At 41.2% G+C, this 20940-nt stretch overlaps 1 protein-coding gene across 4 annotated transcripts; it reads left to right on the top strand.

Annotated features, from left to right (window-relative positions):
* Positions 1-58: 58 nt before the first annotated feature.
* Positions 59-20393, top strand: GNPAT (glyceronephosphate O-acyltransferase). Of its 4 annotated transcripts, none has more exons than XM_033144237.1 (17): positions 59-278; positions 3806-3950; positions 4771-4959; positions 5537-5713; positions 7470-7599; positions 8575-8702; positions 8929-9004; positions 9194-9345; positions 10306-10436; positions 11632-11855; positions 13624-13869; positions 14792-14871; positions 16903-17043; positions 17874-17973; positions 18066-18159; positions 18361-18422; positions 19723-20393. In XM_033144237.1, exons 2-17 carry the CDS (start codon positions 3888-3890, stop codon positions 19764-19766), a joined length of 2037 nt encoding a protein of 678 aa, XP_033000128.1. In that variant the 5' UTR covers positions 59-278; positions 3806-3887; the 3' UTR covers positions 19767-20393. The 4 variants fall into 4 exon arrangements, with proteins under 4 accessions (XP_033000128.1, XP_033000126.1, XP_033000129.1 ...); XM_033144235.1 differs by having other exon boundaries at positions 4768-4959; XM_033144238.1 differs by lacking the exon at positions 3806-3950 and having other exon boundaries at positions 4768-4959.
* The last annotated feature ends 547 nt before the right edge of the window (positions 20394-20940 follow it).

Here is a 20940-nt window from a genome sequence, read left to right as displayed (position 1 = left end):
GCCACCACCCCGGCAAGATGGCGGCGCCCACAGAGCAGTTCCGCCCTTCCCGTCTCGCCTTACTCCCTCCTCCTGAAGTCCGCGCTGGAAGAGCCGCCGAGCAGGGAGGCGAGGAGGACGGGCGCAGGGGCGGGTCCATGGGCTCTGTCGGCCCCCGGAGGAGGGAGCCAGCTGGGAAGGAGAGGGCTTAGCCAGGCAACGGCGGCTGCCGGCTGGAGAAGCTGGCCATGGCGGCTGCAGTCGGTGGAGCCGCCCGGCGAGGGACCCCCATGTACTCGGTGAGTGCCTCCTGTCCCCTCAGCGGCGGCGCTGCTGCTCCGTGGCTGGGGAGGGCGGCATTGTGTGCGGGGAAGCCCCGTGGGAAAAGGAGGGCGGGCGGGCCCTGCTTGCTCGTCAGGGCTGGGAGGGAGGCGCGGCCGCCCCTCGCTGACCCCTCCGCGTGAGTCTCCGCACCCTCTGGGTCGTGGGCAGAAGGTCCGCGCGATGATAGGCAGGTTGCAGTTCGTCAGGGTGCATGCTCTTTCAGTGCTGGAACACGGGGAAAGGAAGACGGGGAACTGCACCTGCTGCATTGCTGCCTCCCTGACAGCTGTTCGGGGCCCACCGCTCCACGCCATAAAAAGCATGCAGCCCTCACGTGGAGCCCGCCTGCTCATGTGCCAGGCATGCTCACTGGGCTGTCGCAGCACAGAAGTGCAAGGTCTTTTGTGCATGGGCGCTGATATCCCGAAAGAAAGAATCGTTGTTCGGTTAGACTAGAGACATTAATACTGTATGTTGAAGCCTTTTTGACATGGTCGCTTGAAGATAGGCTCTGTGTATGGCAGGGCTGTGAGTTTAGTTGCTAGGGTAAATAAGTGTTTTTAACTTGGCAGGAAGCTCCACTGAACTGTCACTTTGGCTGGCGCCCCACCGCCTTCCCTCATCTACTGTAAAGCCTGTAAGCCTCTTTTGCTTCTCCCAGAGCAGATAGCTTTGGTAAACTCTTGTGCCGGGAATAAACCTGAGCTATGTGGACACAACTGATTTGAGCAATCTCAGGCAGCAGGGATTGCACATGAATGGGGATCCAAGCTGCTTCTTTGATCATAAGGGTTGTTGTTGTTTTTTACTGCGTTGAAGGAAGGTGGACAATGCTGTCTTAAAAGGGAAGTGCATGCATTTTCTTCCTACATTCCCTATCCTGCTGCAGAACATAAAGCAGTGCTGCAGGTATTGCTGAATTTTGTGGTAGTATGTTTCACTCAGTTTTATTACACTTGAACTTGTATGTACTCTTGCAACAGTCCTTCAAATAGCTGGCTTATCAAGATGCTAAAATTTACCCCTCTCTTGAAATGTAGGAGGAGATACCTGTACAGACCAGTGCTTATAATTGGTAGAAATCCTAACATGTAATGTAGTACTGCCAACCACACCTCAGAAGCAGTGATCAAAACTACCTTTGTTCTAGGCACATTTTGCGACAGGGCATTTCTTAGGTTGCCTAACCCTGGACTAGACCATGTGAAAAATGAAGATAATCTTTTAGCTGCAGTTCATTCATTTTCAGCTTGTTATAACATTTTATAACATTTTCTTGTTATAAAAAAGCACACCTAGACATTCTGTTGTTGCGCCCATAACCTAGGTTTAAGGTGCTACAGTATTTTGCTTCTAGCTTTCATATCTCAGTTTCAAACACTACTCAGAACCAATTGAGAATAGAGAAGGCTGCATTCTCATGAGAATAGTTTATCTGTTTGGTAACAGATAAATCTGTAGTAACCAAAGAAACTTTCACTCCTTACAGCTACCAGTAGTTCTGTATCTTTGGATTTTTTTAATTACAAACTCTTTATTTATAATTCCCTGTTTTCAGTGCTCTGTCAAAGAAAATTCCCACAAAAAAGAAGCTGAAGTGGGGTGGTATTTGTGACTACTGCAATCCTAGAATAGTGAGCTTAATGTCAAAGGCTTAAACTACAGCAAGCCAGGAAAGCTGTTAAAGTAGCACCTCTGTACTGCCTTGCCTTAGTCCTGTCTTTACGTTAATGGCAGTATGGTGGTGCTTTAATGGATCCAGTCATCTAGGCTGGCTTTTCCAAATCATTTTCTTTCAAATTGCATTGGGATGTGTGCACATGTGTTATGTGTATAAATTTATTTATTCCTGCATTGCAGGGGATTGGACTAGATGACCCAACTCTACAATTCTATGATTCTATGCTGGAGCCTTTTTTCATCAAATAAGCAAATCAGTAGGGAAAGAAGGGTTTTCTATAGCAGTAGCAAGTTTTGTCTCCAGTATGTCTCTTGTGCAGTGTTGTTCTTGTCTGAAGCAGGAAGACTGACAGAGCAATTCTATTTAGGTCTACTCAGACTGAGTTCAGTAGGACTTGCTCCCATGGAGGCTTGTACAAGATTGCAATCTTAGTCCTGTGCCACCCCTTCCTAACCATGCGCCCCCAGTGCTAGTGTAAGACTTCCTACAGATGCAGAACAGAGCCACACACCTTTGATGGGTATACTTCGGTTCATCAACACAGACCTGAAGATACTGGGGGGTCAACAGTGTGAGTAGCACTTGTGAGTACGTATGCATCTCATGCTGGGTTGAGGAAGCCACTATTGGATAATGTATATATGGACACATTTGAAGCATCCTTATATAGTCACACCACTGATGCATCTAGCCTGGTACTATTGGTTCTGCCTGGCTGTCCAAGGTTTCAGGCAAGGATCTTCCGCTGTCTGGGATCCTCTTAACTGGCAATGCCACTGTTTGCACTTAGGGATCTTCTCTATCCAGTATGGGCACTCTCCCACTGAGCTACTGTGCCTTCCCGAGGATTGCAGGTTAATCTATAAATCTTCTTTCATTGACACACACAACAATTTGAAATGCACAGTTCTCCTATTTGTAGAAATCAGTGCATTTGAGAAAATATTAAAGTAAAAGGGAAGATATAAGAATGTAGAAGCGTGATAGTAAAAAAAAACTGTAAAAATGTTGGAGCAAAATAAATTCAGAATGAGATGAAATGAATTAATTGTGTGAAACAAAAAGAATGATGTAAGGAAGACATAATATGGAAGAAGGGAAGTCAATGAGTTGGTAAATTTTTGTGATATATGTTATATTTATGTTTGTGTTAAATTAAAATCAATAAAAATTATTTTAAAAAAAGAAATCAGTGCATTTGTTTTTTTAAAAAACAAAAATAAAAAAATAAAAAAAAAATTCCTTCCAGTAGCACCTTAGAGACCAACTAAGTTTGTTCTTGGTATGAGCTTTCGTGTGCATGCACACTTCTTCAGATACACTGAAACAGAAGTCACCAGACCCTTATATATAGTGAGAGACTGGGGAGGGGTATTACTCAGAAGGGTGATGGGAATGGGTGATTGGCTGATAGGTGTGGAAAAGCTGTTGATGACTGTTAACGACTGCAGTTGGTCTTACAGGAAAAAGCAAGGGGTGAGACGGCTAAAAATAGCTTTGTCATGCATAATGAGATAAGAATTCAAAGTCTTTGTCCAGACCAGGTCTCTCCATGGTTTTAAGTTTGGTAATGAGTTGTAATTCAGCCACTTCTCTTTCCAGTCTATTTCTGAAATTCCTTTGTAATAAGACAGCTACTTTGAGATCTTGTATAGAATGTCCTGGGAGATTGAAGTGTTCTCCTACTGGTTTCTCTATCTTGTGATTCCTGATATCAGATTTATGTCCATTTATCCTTTGGCGTAGGGTTTGTCCATTATAGAGAGCTGAACGGCACTGTTGGCATTTGATGGCATACACAATGTTAGAATGTTTTTTTAGTACACTTGTGGCAGTGAGGTCACTGACAGTTATTGGCTGAATTGGTGTGGACATTCCAACTTGTGAATGTTCCAAACTGTCCATGGGACAATGCTGCTTCAACGCTTTCAGGGTGGAGAAAAGCTTTGAAGAAACTCCACTTAAGGTCAGTAGGGGCTGTATGCTGTGGTGGGGAGGGAGACCGACTACCGAATGGACATGGAACAAAACTGATGGACAGATAAAGAGGTACTCAAGGAAACAATTGACAATGGAGAGATGGAATTGAGGGAGAAAATAGGACAGAGGCAATGCATAACATCGAGGGAGCTAGAAGCCAAAGGATTTGTGTATGCTATTGACAAGAAGGAAGTGGATATGCAAAGGATGATTTGGAGAGCTTGGGGACTGTGGGTAGCACTGGGTTGCTAAGACTATAGTTAGATTCTGATGCTCTTTTAATATTTGTATAAAAGGGGAGTGTTGCCAATTGCACCTTCTATTTTCATGGCAGCATTTGTTACCAGATGACAACCCTTATGGACAATAAAGACCATGTGAAGAACTGAATTTGCCATACTGATTTAAACCAGCCAGCCAGCTCCTTGATTGTAAAACTCAGCTATTAAGCCTTGTGGCTCATTTGTGTAGGCTGAACTCTAATTAAATAGAAGCAAATATTACAAAATGATTTCATGATAGCAGAGATAAGGGATTTCATGAAAGTAAGGTACTGGATTTCATAACAGCAGAGATAAAGGATTTCATGATAGCAGAGATGTTGCTAATTGGACATTTTACTGTCATGACACCAATTTCTCTGGCAAACCTCAGAAAGTTATTTAGACTGCAGTCCTATACACAGTTATGAGGGAATAAGTCCTATTGACTTTATAAGGACTTAACTTTGGAGTAGATATGCATGGGATTGCACTGTGCATGGATTAAGTTACTGTCTGATTCTTCATTCATTATGTTCCCAGCAGAAAAACCTCACATCAAAGAAAAAAGATGATTTTGAAGATATCTTGGAAGAGAGGCGGCAATCCAGTGACCTCAGATATGCAATGAAATGCTACACACCTGTGGTTTATAAAGAACTTTCTCCCTGTAAGCCAAGTGCCATTAAAACTATTGTTCTGCAATCCGAGCAAGTTCAATATGTCATCAAACAGGTGAGTAAAAAGTTGTTCTTACTTCAGAAGTTAATGTATTTGTAGGTCTTCTTTGAGCAGCACCCTTGTTTACTGCCAGTTTTTTCTACCCGTGAGGCTACTGCTTTGATTTTCTCAGGGTATAATTTTGTTTCTTTTCTTTCCCTTGTAGTAGAAATTCCTCAAATTGCATAATCATCTATACTGTTTTCTATGTCTTGCTCAGGTGGAGGTGGTCTTTTCAGCTGAGAGAGTTTTATTGGATCGGCCTATGCATTATTTGTGTAATTCGTATGTGTTTTGAAATGGATTGTTTCAGGGATTTATAACTTTATCAACAGGTGGGGCTTTCCCCATAATTATATTTCCATAAAAGAAAAGGATTACCCTATTTAATTTGTGCTAGTCACACAGCTGTTAAAGCCTCATGGCATAATTTCCTTTGCTCCTGCACTTGTAGTTCTTGCTGCAAGAGACCTCTTCAACAATTCTTACTTGCGACATACAAAGCAATTTTAGACCACTGTGTGCCAAACAATCTTCAAAATGTCAGAGACATTTGGTTTTTATTCATTACTGCTCTTCATCTTTCGCATAGCTATCAAAAGAGACAGGTGAATCACCTGACATCATACAAGAAGAAGCAACAGAAATTCTCGATGAGATGGCGCATAGCATGCATATGGGAGCTATACGGTTTTTTGCTTTCACACTGAGCAAAATATTTAAATGCCTTTTCAAGAGCATCTGTGTGAATGAAGATGGCATGCAGAAAGTAAGTATGTGTATGAAGGCATATGGAAACAGTTAGAACTCTTAATACCATTACAATCGGAATGAATCTGTGTGGCCATGCTGACTGTAGTAACCACATTATAGTGTGAGAGTTTGACATACTGATTGTCCCTGGGGTGGCCTTTTCAGAACCTTTGGGTTGTAGCCATAATTAAAGGATTACCATGTTCATGGGGAAATCACCAAGCCCTGTGTAAGTGGACCAAAAAGCCTATCTAGACCAGCTCCCTGTTTGCACAGTGGTCAACCAGATGCCTATGAAAAGCCCACACTAGAGACATGTCTGCTGCAGTGCTGCCCAGCAGCTGGTGATATTCAGAGGTGTACTGCCTCCAACCTTGGAGGTGGCACATAGCTATCAGAGCTAATAGCCACTGGGAGCCTTATTCTCCTTGGATCCATGATCTTTACCTTAAGATGTATAAAAAACGACTAAGGAAAAATGTTTTTTATTTGTAGAAGCGCCTTTTCCATTTTTTTCTCATATCAGCTTTTGATACGCAACTATCAACAAGCATTAGTTTGTATGAATTTTCATGCCAATGTTAATACAGTATGGGGTTGGAATCAATTGCCCAATAACTCTACAAGTCAACAGGTTGTTTTTTTAATCTGTGCAGCGAGGTGAGTTTCCGTTGCTCTGTCCCAGCTCCTGCCAACCTAGCAGTTCGAAATCACACCAGCGCAAGTAGATAAACAGATACTGCTGCAGCAGGAAGGTAAACGGTGTTTCCGTGCACTCTGGCACTCGTCACGGTGTTCTGTGTGCCAGAAGCTGTTTAGTTGTGCTGGCCACATGACCCAGAAAGCTGTCTGTGGACAAATACCGGCTCCCTCGGCCTGAAAAGCGAGTTGAGTGCTGCACCACATAGTCAAATTTGACTGGGCTTAACTGTCCAGGGGTCCTTTACCTTCTTCTTTTTTTAGCTTTTTAATATAAAAAGATTGTGCTACTGCAGGCCTTTGCATGCATGTCATCTTTTTATGCAATCCCAAGCAATCTGTGGGAGATACTTAGGACAGCAGCTTTACATAGTAGGTAATTAGGTGAACCTTGTGTGAGCCAAGCTGATTTCATTCACACCACTGTATACAACCCACAGTAATTAAAATGATGTAAAAGTCCTAGGATTCCTTGCTTCTGCTATGTTTAAGCCATCATAAAAGTTGATGCCTTAAGTTTATTATTTCTTTAATTAAAAAAAAATATCGGTTTTCCCATGCATACATCCTCTAACAACATTTCTCTAACAAATTTCCATATTTCTCCCCTTCCTTCCCTGGACTTCCCTCATATTCCCATTTTGTTTTATTTCCATATTACTCACCCTGCGTGTTGTTTCCCAAAATTTTCCCAATACATATAATCTTACTTTTTGTTACATACAATTCTGTTTGTTTATTCAAACCCTGTCAGTGAGTCCAATTCTTTATGTTGTTTCTTCATATATGTTGTAAATGGTTCCCATTCTCTTTTAAAGTCTTTGTTATCCTTTTCATGTAATTTATCTGTTAATTTTGCCAGCTCTGCATATTCCATAAGTTTCCCTTGCCATCGTTCTTCCGTTGGTATTTCTTCTGTCTCCCAGAAGACCTTAAAGTTTATTATTCGATCATCTTCTCTAAGGAAAAATCTGAAATAGTTGCGCAGTATATTGTGGTCATGTGCTGAGATTAAAGAAGAAGACAACTCAAGATTCCTTCATAGTGATAAATGGCATTTTGTTCTTCATTAGTTACAACAGGCAATACAAGAGCATCCCGTTGTTCTGCTGCCCAGTCATCGCAGCTACATCGATTTTCTCTTACTGTCTTACGTGCTGTACACCTATGACTTGGCTTTGCCTGTCATTGCTGCGGGAATAGGCAAGTATTTCCTTTTAAGCAAAAGATTCTTAAAATAGCCATAATTATGTAATGGCACAATCCGAATTGGCCAACATGAGCTTGGATCAGACTGCTATAAATGTGTGTGTTGGTCGTCTTACTGTGCTTGCGATATCTCCCATGGATTTGTACAGCAAGGAGGCTGCACAAGGTCAGGCCAAAAAATTGAGAGGGAACTGATGAATGCAGGGATTCCTCGATCCCCTGGTAGGAGGGAGAATAGCCCGTCCCGAGGGAAATTGCAGTGGATTTTGTTCTTGAAAACCTGTGAACGAGATCACCAGTGTGAAGATCGCCCTTTCTGATCTTCAGGGTAGCTCCCTATTACAAGTAGGAGTGTTAATATACTTGAAGCATAATTATAAGCATTTAAAACGTAAGATGCAAGTAAAACGTAAGATGCAATTATGTCATTTATCAAAGGCTTGTGTACATTGACACAACCAGCAGAAAACCAGGGTAGAATACCAAGGCTTCCGTAACACAAACCCCTTACAATAGCAAGCCCATTGATTTCATTGGGTCATAGCCAAAGGAGTGCCAGCAGACCTGCAGTGGTGCAAAGGATGTGCACTAGCAGAACTTTTCTCTCCTCTGCTCCACCCCCCCCCCATCATCTCCAAAGCATCTTCCAATTCTCTGCAGCTGATTTTGGGGGTGAAGAGAGAAAGGAAAAGTTCCATTCCACTAGTGTATGTCCTTTGCGCTAGCAGAATGGGAGCCTTGGATACAGCCTAAGGTGTTTATTCTATGACTTAGTTGTATAACACCCTATGCATGCTATATAATTTGCTTCCAAATATTCTCTAAATATATTTTTGAAATTTTGTTTCTGATACGCTACCCACACAAGTGGTTGGCCAAATCTCTGTGTGTTTTGCATTCTACTTTCTGAATGGAGTACCACTTTGAAACACCGATTGACTTTGCTACTCTGTTCTGTGCCTCCGCTAGATTTCTTGGGAATGAAACTGGTCGGTGAGCTGCTACGAAAATCAGGTGCCTTTTTTATGCGACGTACATTTGGCGGTAACAAACTCTACTGGGCAGTGTTTGCTGAATATGTGAAAACTATGTTAAAGGTAAATAGCTTTAAAATTTCCTTTATGTTGAGTTTTAATACTTGCCCAGGTTTACTATATTTGTGGTGGTTGTATTTGATGTTTCACCCAAGTAGCTGCTATTTTAAAACATGCATTTAAAAAATAAATAAAAATAAACACCACTTAGATTGCTTACTTAAAAATGAGTCAACAGATTTCCCTTGTGTTTGCTAATGGCTATGTTTTTGTCCTTTTTGTCCTAAAGAATGGATATGCTCCCGTTGAATTCTATCTTGAGGGGACAAGAAGCCGCACAGCAAAGACTTTGACTCCAAAGTTTGGTATGTTGGTCAGAAAATTGCAGCCTTTGTCGCAGAATTAGACGATTTATGCTGAGAAGTGAGGCGTGTGTTCAGCACAAATGGCATGCTGGAAGCTTATCATGTGCTCTGTAAACAATCTTGATTTATTTTTTACATGAATTTTTTGCATTTACTTTCATACTAAATAACATAATTTTCTTCTTACAGGTCTCCTCAATATTGTGATGGATCCTTTCCTTAAAAGGGAATTGTTTGACATTTACCTTGTCCCAATCAGTATCAACTACGACAGGGTGTTGGAAGAATCCCTTTATGCACGCGAACTTTTAGGAGTCCCTAAACCAAAAGAATCTACATCGGTAAGAAAGCAGGTTCAAATTATTGCAGTCCAGGGGATGGAATCTTGGGCATTTATTCTGGGTTTATATCTTGTGTTGTTCAGTCCTTCAGTCGTGTCCGACTCTTCATGACCCCATGGACCAGAGCACACCAGGCACCCCTATCTTTCACTGCCTCCCGCAGTTTGGCCAAACTCATGCTAGTCACTTCGAGAACACTGTCCAACCATCTCATCCTCTGTCGTCCCCTTCTCCTTGTGCCCCCCCATCTTTCCAAACATCAGGGTCTTTTCCAGAGAGTCTTCTCTTCTCATGAGGTGGCCAAAGTACTGGAGCTTCAACTTCAGGATCTGTTCTTCCAGTGAGCACTCAGGGCTGATTTCTTTAAGGATGGATAAGTTTGATCTTTTTGCAGTCCATGGGACTCTCAAGAGTCTCCTCCAGCACCATAATTCAAAAGCATCAATTCTTCGGTTTATATCTTCCTTGGCCTTAAATTCATTGTGTCCTTGTTTGGTCATAATGCTACACCAGGGGTCAGCAAACTTTTTCAGCAGGGGGCCGGTCCACCGTCCCTCATACCATGTGGTGGGCCGGACTATATTTTGAAAAAATATATAAACGAATTCCTATGCCCCACAAATAACCCAGAGATGCATTTTAAATAAAAGGACACATTCTACTCATGTGAAAGCACGCTGATTCCCGGACTGTGTTTAAATGCAACCATGACTTAGTGTTGCATTTAAACATTCCCCAAACATTGCCATGGGCAATTTCCTACCTCAATCACAGTTTCCCTCCTATGGAAGAGAAAAAAATAGTCATGTACTTCAAAGTTGTGAGGATGAACAGGCTAAGGATCCTAAGGCAATCAGAAAATTGCAAACTGATGTTATAGAAGATATGATAAAATAATAAATGTAGTATATCTGCATGTATCTTTGCTGTTGCACATGTCTCGAGTTTTATCCTTTGTAGGGACTCCTGAGAGCCAGGAAAATCCTGAGTGAAGATTTTGGAAGCGTACACATATTCTTTGGACAGCCTGTATCACTCAGATCGTTGGCAGCTGGGAGAATCGATACCTGTTCATTTAACTTGGTTCCAAGGTATTACAATGTATGATATATATATACATATATTTAATGGCTTATGGGAAATTAGCATGAGTCTGTTTTTCACTGTAAAATTTAAAAGTGCTCATTAGCTGGGTAGTGAAGCTACTCCTTTTATCACGATATTTAGTAATAATTTTACTGTATTAGACAGGTCTATTAGATCATTCATTGGTCCTCTCTTCAGCCTTGGTCAGATATCAGTGTTTGAGAGGCATTACAGTGTGAATACATCATGAGGATACTGATCCCAAAATAAAGCATTCCTGAACTCATTTATTACTTCCTGTAGATGTAAATACTTTTTCAATGAGCATACTTCACTTTCTTAATATGAACTTCAAAATATTGTTACTTAAGTTTTACATATGAAAGTAAACACCCCCAGTTGTTGCTGCTGCTGTTATTATTATTCGCCCACCATTTGAGACCTGTAGGCACATTTGGAAGTTTGAGAGAGTGGCATATGGGCACTACCCTTTTGAGTTGTTTCTCTACTCTCACACCCCAGGTTACTTCCTTTCCAGAGGAAGTGTGCATTTGTATATGTGAACACACACACATGTGCTCTCACTATTTTTTCCCCTATGAGGTCCAGGTAAAAGTTGGAGCTAAAGTGAAAACAGGTCCTCTTGAATTGGCATGATTTTACACAAGGTCTTTAAAAAACAACAACAAATGAAAATGTATAGACTTCACTATCAAAAACACAGAGCCAGTAGTTCCCAGTATCAGGAAAACATTGAGTATCCAAGGCAGAGATACTCGGGAACCTTCATTACTTTTGCATAGGATGACAACAATACTGTGGGTGCAGTTGTGACCTATGATTTGATAGTGTTTTTGAGGGAATCCCTTATAAAATTATATCGATCCATAAGGATCCATGCCTTGCACCCATGTTTTTGCACCATGACAACACTGAAAAAAAGCACTGGACTTTTAAATTGTATGGTTCAGTCAATGGCAGACTGGTGCGATCTGTGATTTGAAGGTATTGCTTGCCGGGGGTGGGGGGATTCCATGAAAAAATAAATGCAATTTCACTGGTCCCACACTCAAAGGCACTTAGAGGTCCTGTGGGATGGATGGAAGATCCTTTGCAAAAAGAAATTTCACAAAAGCAAACTGAATCTATAAGGGAATACAAGACTTTGAATGCCTTTGCTCACTAGACTTTTCCTTTTAGGCATATTCCCCAAAAGCCATCTGAGGAAATCCAGCAATTTGCCTGTGATGTAGCCTACAAAATGGAACTCCTACAAATAGAAAACATGGTTCTGAGCCCATGGATATTAGTTGCTGCTGTCCTACTCCAGAATTTACCAGCCATAGATTTTCAGCTTCTGGTTGAAAAGACACTTTGGCTAAAAGGTTTAACTCAGACATTTGGAGGATTCCTTGATTGGCCTGGTATGCAATGAACATTGTACACACATTTCCTTTTCTGAAAGCAATGTAGCTTGTGTTACTTTTTATGCGTTTGGGAACAGTGGGAGGCTAGAATTTTCCTTTTAGGACTTTAAAACCAGTCTGATTTCCCCACCCCCACCCCTAAATACATGAATGTTACTACAGCATATGATTACTGTCCTTCCTGAATATAAAAAAGATTTAAAAATTGCAGGAAAGGTTACTTATATTTGTGGTGACCATCTCAATTATAAAAGAGAACAAGGCATGCTAGAAAGCAAGGTGGTTGTTGTTGTTTTTTAAAAAAAACACCAACACAAAATGCACAGGTTAAGCAAAAGGTCCTCCCACTAGGGCCCTACCCGATTGTGCTGATTTTATGTTGTTTGAGCCTTGAGGCTGGGATGGGACACAGTCTAATTGAGGTTTGTATGGCAGACATACAATACCAGTGTCTTGCCATGACTGCTCAAGCAACCATGTGGTTCAGGGCAGGAGAGATGATTCTACAAGGAAATGCAAATATGAAAAATACCTGAGCTTTGAAGCCAGCATAATTTTGAGCTGCAATACGAGGTTCTTGTAGTTTGCCAGCCTCCATAAGTCATTTATTAATTGGTCGCTATAAATAAGGTTCACAAAGGCTGAAAGTATACGATTGATGCTCTTACCTTGTGGTAACAGGGGTCTTCTCTTTCTCCCACTTTCACATTTCCGTCTTTCACCTGATCATAAGCCTGCGGTTCTCTTAATTTTGAAGAAGCTCTGATTGCTTTTACTACCTTGCAGTGTAGTGGAATATGAAGGTTACTTGACTTTGTGCTAGCCATGGTGGTCTGAAAACAAGGATAATTTCCCATTTATTGTTTGAGGAAGGCAGATAATAATTGCATGCCTTTTTAAAGTTGCCAGTTTACAAAATATCTTTGTCCTTACCAGCTTCCACCCTCTTCCAAATTCTGCCTCCACTCAGAATGGTTACCTGCCGGCTCTCTCATCTGCCTGTTTCCCCAACCTTTCCCAAACTTACCAAGCTGTAGGGTGAGGTTAGGGAAGGGGGACAATAGCCAAAGACCACTTCACAGCTGTTTCAGCATTTCCAGTATAAATTCTGAGAACTGCAATGGAGGATCCAAAAAGCCTTCACGTTAGAGAACTGGAAAACTAGGGGGGAAATTGGCAAGACACTCCAGCTGCTTGTTTTTTCTCCTCGTCTTCTTCCTCTGCCTCCCCGTCCCAGCAACTTAGTAAAATTGCAAGTGCGTGGGATGTAGTGGGATAGTGATAGTGGGACCTAGGAAGGTAGGAACATAAGGAAGTGTTGTGGTTCAGTGGCAGGACACCTGCTTTTCATGCAAAAGGTGCCAGGTTCAACCCCTGAAATCTCCAGGTAGGAGCAGGAATGTCCCCTGTCTGAAAATGCTGGATAGCTGCTGCCATTCACTGTAAGTCATACTGAGCTCAATGGACCAGTCGCCTGGTTCAGCTTCCTATGTTCCTCAGTGGAGGAAATCCCCTAGACTAGCTCTTCTGAGCCTTTGAGAAGAATTGTCAGAAAGCGATTGGGCGGCTGCTTCAGAGTATTCTCCAAAAAAAGGCTAAGAAAGGCAAAGCCTGCTCTGAACGAGACAGGCATATTTTGCTCATCACTAGCTGAAACAATTCAGTTTTCCTGCCTCTTTCCTTGGTATTTTTCCTGAAAAAAATCAAAGCTAAAATGGGAATAAATGCCAAAATTGATACCACCTCCTAATTTGTCTTTTCCTAGATAATCTGTGTGCTGACAAAGCTGTGCGATCCAGTCTTGCTCTACACTCCAACATTGTGAGCCTTGTCAACGGGCAAGTGGTTCTCAATGACAAAGAAATGGAAGCTGGCGCTACGGAAGAGCTTGTCTTTAAGCAAGCGCTCGCCATCCTCATGTGCGGGTCGTACAGGAACCAACTGCTCAACGTCTTTGTGCGACCAGCCCTTGTAGCACTTGCATTGCAAATGACACACTGTTCTAGAAAAGGTAAATTCATTGTCTAACACAGCAAATCTGTATAGCCACAAATCTGCTCCTGTTATTCAGTTATGTCATTTGCTAAACAGCAAATGTGGTGTGATGAGATTTTTGGAGCTATTCCCTTGTTCCCCAAGCATTTTATGTATGATTAGACAGAGCAGGTCGGGATGAACTACAGATTGGGAAAGGGTATAAAGAGCATTTTGTGCCTGCTCCTTTTCCTGTGCTCTGGATTAGGGTTTATGTCTTATCCATCCCTCTTCCTTAAAACATATAAATGGATTGTTCAGATATTTAGCACAATTATAAAGTGCTTTCCCATATTTTAAGCTGTACTGGAAGCTGGCAAGTTAATGTACCCAATATACCTATTCACCATGATCTAGTGTTCATCATGCATGCAGACTAGTTAAGTGTAAATAAAATGTGAAGCTTACATTAGTTTGCAGTTCATGAAGGTAATGCCCAGTGGCTCTCTGTGGTTATAGCAGCTTCACTTCCCGTGACCTGACTAGCTTGGTCATGCTTCAAGGCATCCTTAATTTAACAGCTATGATGTATGCCAGTGAACTGTCTTTGTTTGGTGAACTAATTCTGCAGCAGCTGTTGATTGAAGGGGATGGGGTGCATGCCCTGGCAACTTCCATTGCATAATTTAGTGTTAAGGTTAACAGCAATCCATCAACAACAATTCGGGTTTGTGAAATCCCCTGTCATTTCAGTAGACTTTCCGCAGAAGTAGCTTCTGATGATTGCACCCACCATTTCCAAGTGACTCTGCCATTCTTGTGTACGTGTTCAGTTTTTATGCCATCGTTTAACATACATTATTATCTTAAAAAATGAGCACCTTGCAGACATCCTCTTTTAATAGTGAAACAGTTCGAAAAAAGGGTTTATTCATGGGCAGTTGCATTTTGTTTTCCAGAGGAAGTCTATAGCAATTTTGCTTTCTGGCGTGATGTCTTCTCTGACGAGTTTATATTCTTTCCTGGAATACCCCTGAAGGTAAAGTATTGTGTACAGTCCTGGTAGCTTAATATCTACAGGAGTTTCTCATGACTTCACTAAATAGTGAAGCCTAATGTGAATAGAGAGAGGGATCTCGAAGCTGTTATGATCTTCTGTTGGTAGCATTTTTGGCTGTAATTTCCCCCTGCTTTTTGAGTGAGTTTTTTTATATGCGATTCCCTCTTTTCCTGGAAGCAACATGGCCAAAATCCACTCCCATCAGTCCCATCTAGCATCGCCAGTGGCCAGGGATGATAGCCTCATTCTAGATGTCACAACCTAACTTTTACACATACACCTGAAAGAGCTTGACAACTAACAGTCTGAAACTTTAACGGTCTGAAACTTAAAATATATTTTTAATGGGTGGCATATACACCTTGTGTGTACACAAACACACACCACATTTATCTTTGCTTCTCTGTTACCAGCATTTTATCACTGACCTTGCCACACTGCTCTGTCCTTCTAAGATATCTGGAGAGTGTCAGTTCACTATCCCTACTCACATCCCCTGAGCAAAGATGGGAAATCTGTGGCCCTCTAGATGTTGTTGGACTGCAACTCCCATCAGCCCCAGCCAGTAGGACAAGTGGGCATGGATGATGAGAGATGTAGTCCAATCTGGAGGATCACAGGTTCCCCATCCCTGCCTTACAGATGTGTCTTATTCTTCACTTGGGGTGGTGTTCCCTCTCCTACCCCTTGTTTTGGGCTGCTTTTATCTTTACACTTATGTTCTGTCCCATCAAGGTGCGGAGGAAGACCATTTTGGTTGTGCTAGAAGTGCATGCACAATTATTTTCTTCCTTCTTTTTAGTTTTTAACAGGGGAAGTCTGTTCAGCCCAAACTTTCTCTGATCTATCTTCCATGTGCCGTTCTTAATACGGCCATAATTACATACTACTCTGTGGTTCAATTTGCTCTTGTGTAAGCCCAATAACGAATTGTTTGCCTTCCACTTTGCATCTTGAAAGGTCAGGTCTTCAACTGCACTTCATGCACTCTCAGTACAAAATCTCAGGAATGCTTGGCCATCTAAGAGTGCAGAGTGTTCGGTTCTAAGATGTTCAAGGAGCATCTTGCTTTGAATTACAAATCCCAGCCTCTTAATCTTGATGTAGTGTGCAAAGTGCACAAACAAGCAGGACTATTTGCAGTTGTTGCGTAATGCAAACTGAGAATTAGCTTCTGCTGCTGGCTGGGAACAGCTGTTCCATTGGAGCTAATTTGGTGCTAAAAAATCCAGGGGTGTAATACAGGCAATGTGGATTGCCTGATTATAATGATCACTGTTAAGCAGATTGAATTAAAGCAATTTGGAGCATAGATTTAAATGAAATTTCCCATTCTGAAATTCATACATTTAACAAGCATACATTCTAACTAGTTTTTCCAACAGTTAAAGTTTGGTTTGCAATTAGAGTTTTTATGTAACCTAGAGGCATAATTCAAAACTTTTGGTTGTGCATCCCATGTGCTGTTGTTTGCAGAATTTTGTCTGCTTGCAGACAAACAAGCAGTGACAAAATATGCGGCCTCAGCTTTTGTGGGCCAGAGTCCAGTACACAGATATTATTTTCTTCAGATGGCAGGTTGTACAATACACACATGCTTGCTCTACTTGAGGGCCTGCAGGGAATTTTATAGGTCCAGTTCCAGAGTGTGTATGCCTTGGCTGTCTTGTCTTGAAAAACTGGTTTTGATTTGTGTAACCAGACTCCACTGCATGCAATTAACGTTATCATGCATCATATTATTTTTATAGAATAAAATTATATTACTGTTTTGATACCAAAGGAGTCAGCTACTATAAAATGTTTAAAAAACCACCTGTCTTCGCTGCAACCTTAGTAACTGAAATACATTTTCATCGAGATACCATTTAGGTATAATTTGAAAGTTAGAAACAGACTTGAGATACGTTAGACCTATTTACTGGAGAAATACAGGTGTTGAATATCTGTAATTGTCTGCATGGTATCAAACCCACTAAAAAAATATAACCATTTTTGTTTAATCCCCAGGATTTTGAAGAAGGTTGTTTCTTGCTTACAAAATGTGATGCAGTTCAAGTCACATCCCAGCAAGTTTTCGTTACCGAGAAAGGAAGCAGTATAATCTCTTTCTTGACAGCAATGTTCAAGCCTTTTGTGGAAGGTTACCAGGTACAAAATCAACTGCAATGTTATTTTCACCAGTCTTCCTTCTATTCCTTTCGTGGGGAGTGACTTATTTATTAATATTTTGATGCTGGGGCCCACAGAGAAGGGCCTTTGGTAGGATAAAAAAAAAAGATAAATCTAAAAAGCAGAAAATGAGAAGGGCCTGTGGTGAAAATCTTAACATGTGGGTGTTTATATGGAAGCAGGTGGTCCACATGAATCCTGAGCATCCTGAGAAAAAAGGTTTAAACTTATAGCACAGATGTTACTAGAAGGCAAACAAACACATGCCCTCTCCCACTTAGGGTTGCATCTCCTGATCAAGCTGACATTTAAAATTTAACTGGGTGGTGTCATTTATTAAAGAAAACAAAAATTGAATAAACAAGTTGAAATTGGTATTACCTGTGGAACGAAGCCCGGCTGTGCAGCGCTTACAGCTCTGCTCCCCCTGCCCTCATGTGGGTTCCCATATATTTCTTTCACAAGAACTATTGTGGTTCTTGTGACAGCATCTTCTCCCCTGCCGCCCCCCCCCAAAGCCATATGACAAACTGCTTTGAAACCCAGTGGCTTTCAAAAACAAACTGAGATATGGCATGAGGAACTTAGCATTCAAAGGGGGGTGGGGTGGGAGAGATCCAATCCGGCTGCCCCTTGGAAGTAGCTCTTTAGAAAGCAGATCAACTCTTTAAAATGTACAGTATTTTTCAACACAGAATGTTACATTTTTATTACAGGTTTAGTTTTCCAATGACTATTCATGCAAGAGTGATGATCATTTTGTTAATGTGCTTCTTAACCAAAGGTGTTAATGGGTTTCCCTCCATTAGATAATATGCAAGTACCTTTTAAAGGAATCAAATGAGGCCTTTATGGAGAAGCAGTTTATATTTGGAGTCCGAAGCTTTGCTTCTGAGCTTCTCGAGGCAGGTGTGTGTTTTGTCTTTGGATTACGCAATTCTTTACTTAGCACTTGGGGTAAAAGAACAGAAGCTTTAATTGCTCCCCTTTCTCCTGTTTAGGAAGCACACAGTGTTACGATGTCCTGTCCTCAGACATGCAGAAAAATGCTTTGGCAGCTCTCGTGCGACAAGGCGTTGCATCAAGAACGAAAATGTGAGTACAAAATTGTTGAGAAGGAAGTTGGGGTATAAAGTCTCTTACAAATTATACAGAGATTGCACAAATAAGTAGTGCCAGAAATTCAGCAAGGAGGGTTGCCTGTCTAATCTCGGTCAGGAGGGGCTTCTGTAGGTTTGGACTCAGAACGCTGAATGCATTAATTATATGGTTCAGTTCTTGTCCTTTTCTCCCCAGGAGTGAAGGATTCACTTACACTGTAAGGAAAGAAGCTCTAAGTAGAACCGCAGGAATGTTTGGTAAGTGTCTCTGCTAATGGAGAGTACAGTCATACCTCATGTTACGTTTGCTTCAGGTTGCGTCCCGCGGCGACCCGAAAGTACTGGAAAGGGTTACTTCCGGGTTTCGCCGCTCGTGCAGTAGTGCTGAATCGTGCTTCGCGCATGCACACAAGCATTAAATCGTGCCACGCGCATATATGGCGCTTCAGGTTGCGGGTTTTTCACCTTGCGAAGGGGCCTCCGGAACAGATCCCGTTCGCAACCAGACGTACCATTGTATTATGAAATCTGAGGGAGCTTTTTTGCCAAGACTTTGCATTTTGTTTGTTATTTCCCAAGTCAACAGTAGTTGAACAGTTTGTAAACTTCTTCCAAGAGTAGGAGCTGTTTTTCAAATGTAAAATGTAGCATGCTGAAAATTGGGCACTTGCAATATTGTCTTGACAGAGTTTCACCTTGTCAAGATCATCTCTGACCTGCAATAACTCATCGGAATACAGACTGAGTGAATAATGTATGGTCTCCAAAATGTTAACACTCTCCATAGCAGCTTTTATGGCCAAATCTGAGCTTAATAATTAGAACAGTCACAGTTGCATCCTGGAAATTTTAAAATATGGCATCTAAAATTCTTCTTCTTCTTCTTCTTCTTCTTCTTCTTCTTCTTCTTCTTCTTCTTCTTCTTCTTCTTCTTCTTCTTCTTCTTCTTCTTCTTCTTCTTCTTCTTCTTCTTCCTATTTAGCTTAGAGTGGAATTCAGCATATCCTTTTGGCCTTTCTGGCAGGGGCCTCAGGCCATTCAGACTTTGTGTCTAGTTGCTGTGGGGGGAAAGGGAGAGGAAGAAGAGGAGTAATTTTTGCAAGTGTAAATGGTTTTTATTGGGGTTTTTTTTGCAAGTGGCCACTATAACATAAATCAGGCTTTTGATTACATTTCAGCTGATTGCCTCCTGGCTTAACATTTTCAGGAGTATATGTCTGATACTCTTTAGTTTACCTTTTTTAGTTTACCTATTTTATTTGAGGGAAGTAATGGTGGCAAAGACATACTACATCAGTGGATTTACCAGGAGGTGTAGCAGCTGATTGCAAGCAGCTTTTGCTTGAACACGCCCTGCCTGCCCAAGTTCCATAATGGAGGCTTCTTTGCCTTTCTCAGTCCAAAATAGAGCTTCCTTCTAAGCTCCAATTCCGAGAGGTGGTTTTGTAACACGTCCTTTCTCTGCATAACTTTTTGTCTTACTTCTTTAACAGCTTTTGTAAAGGGATGGTAGAGTGTTTCTCTCTCAGAACTAATGCACTCTGTATTCCTATTACAGAATGTAGGATACCTGTAAGCAAACCAATGGCTGCAAGACTTTAATTTGAGCTCCTGGAGTGGCTTGCCTTATGCACACTAAAACTGTGAACGGCTGGAAGTAAGGCAGATTATGAACAGGATGCTAACTGAAGACTTAGGATACACTTCCCACCTTGAAATGTTACTACTGCTACAGAAATGTGGGAGAAAACTCCTGACGTCCAGAATATTTCCATCGCCACTCAGAGAACTTTTGCCAGCATTTATGATTAACATTCTCTTTAATAAATGCCACTCCTTCCTTCACCCAGTTAGCATTTAACAGAATCACACTGTTAACATCTGAAATGTTTACCTTAAGGAAATTGTTGCTTTTATATAATTATTTTGTTGTTGTGAAGAAATGTAATTGAACAACTAAGGACATAGCATTAAAAGCAATATTTAAGGGAAAGCATCATTGGCTGTTGTACATAGGAAGAGATTATTTCATTCCTTTCAAGGATGTAATTCTCACAAAATGTCAATGCTGTAACTGTTTTTTCAGGTTTTGCAACTTTTAAGTATTAAAAACTAAGAACGGAGTACTTTTGCTGCTTTCAGCTGTCGCACACTTTATGACTTCAGTGTATTGTGCATTGCATTGTTTTTCTTCTCTTGCTGTTAAGTTTTATAAAAGCATATTGTCACTTATGCTCTTATTCATGTATGAATGGTATATACATTTATATATCTGAGTATGTGCCTGTGTGTTACCAAATATAACAGGGTTTCCTACTGCAGCCTTTGCAACCTGGTGCCTTCCAGATGTTCTGGGCTACAGTTGTGTTGGCTGAGACTACTGGGAGTTGGCGCATGCATGTATCTTCTCCACTGGAAAGCTTAAATAAGGGAAGGACCTGAACTTTGTCTGGTTGTGGGGAGAACACATGAGTATGCAGTCCTATAAATACTAGGTATATTTCATAAATTGGGCAAACTCTGTGTGTTTATTAGAAATAATATTAGTCACTGATAATGGCTGATTCTTAGCCTTTGCTCTCATCAACAATACTATCTGTTTATATATGCTTTCCAGGAGTGGGAGGGAGCAATATAAAAGAAAGCTAACATTTTGTCCCACTACCAAAATAATTTCTGATTTTAAAAATGGGGGTGGGGAAAGAAGATAAAAGGGAGGTGTCTTTATGCTGGTATGGATGGCTATATGTTGAAAAAAATTGAAAATAAAATTGGA

The sequence above is a fragment of the Lacerta agilis genome, chromosome 3 (genome assembly GCF_009819535.1).
Source record: "Lacerta agilis isolate rLacAgi1 chromosome 3, rLacAgi1.pri, whole genome shotgun sequence".
NCBI classification, from domain to species: Eukaryota; Metazoa; Chordata; class Lepidosauria; order Squamata; family Lacertidae; genus Lacerta; species Lacerta agilis.
The sequence above is the reverse complement of the archived record's forward strand: the minus strand, read 5'-3'. Positions and strand labels throughout refer to the sequence as shown.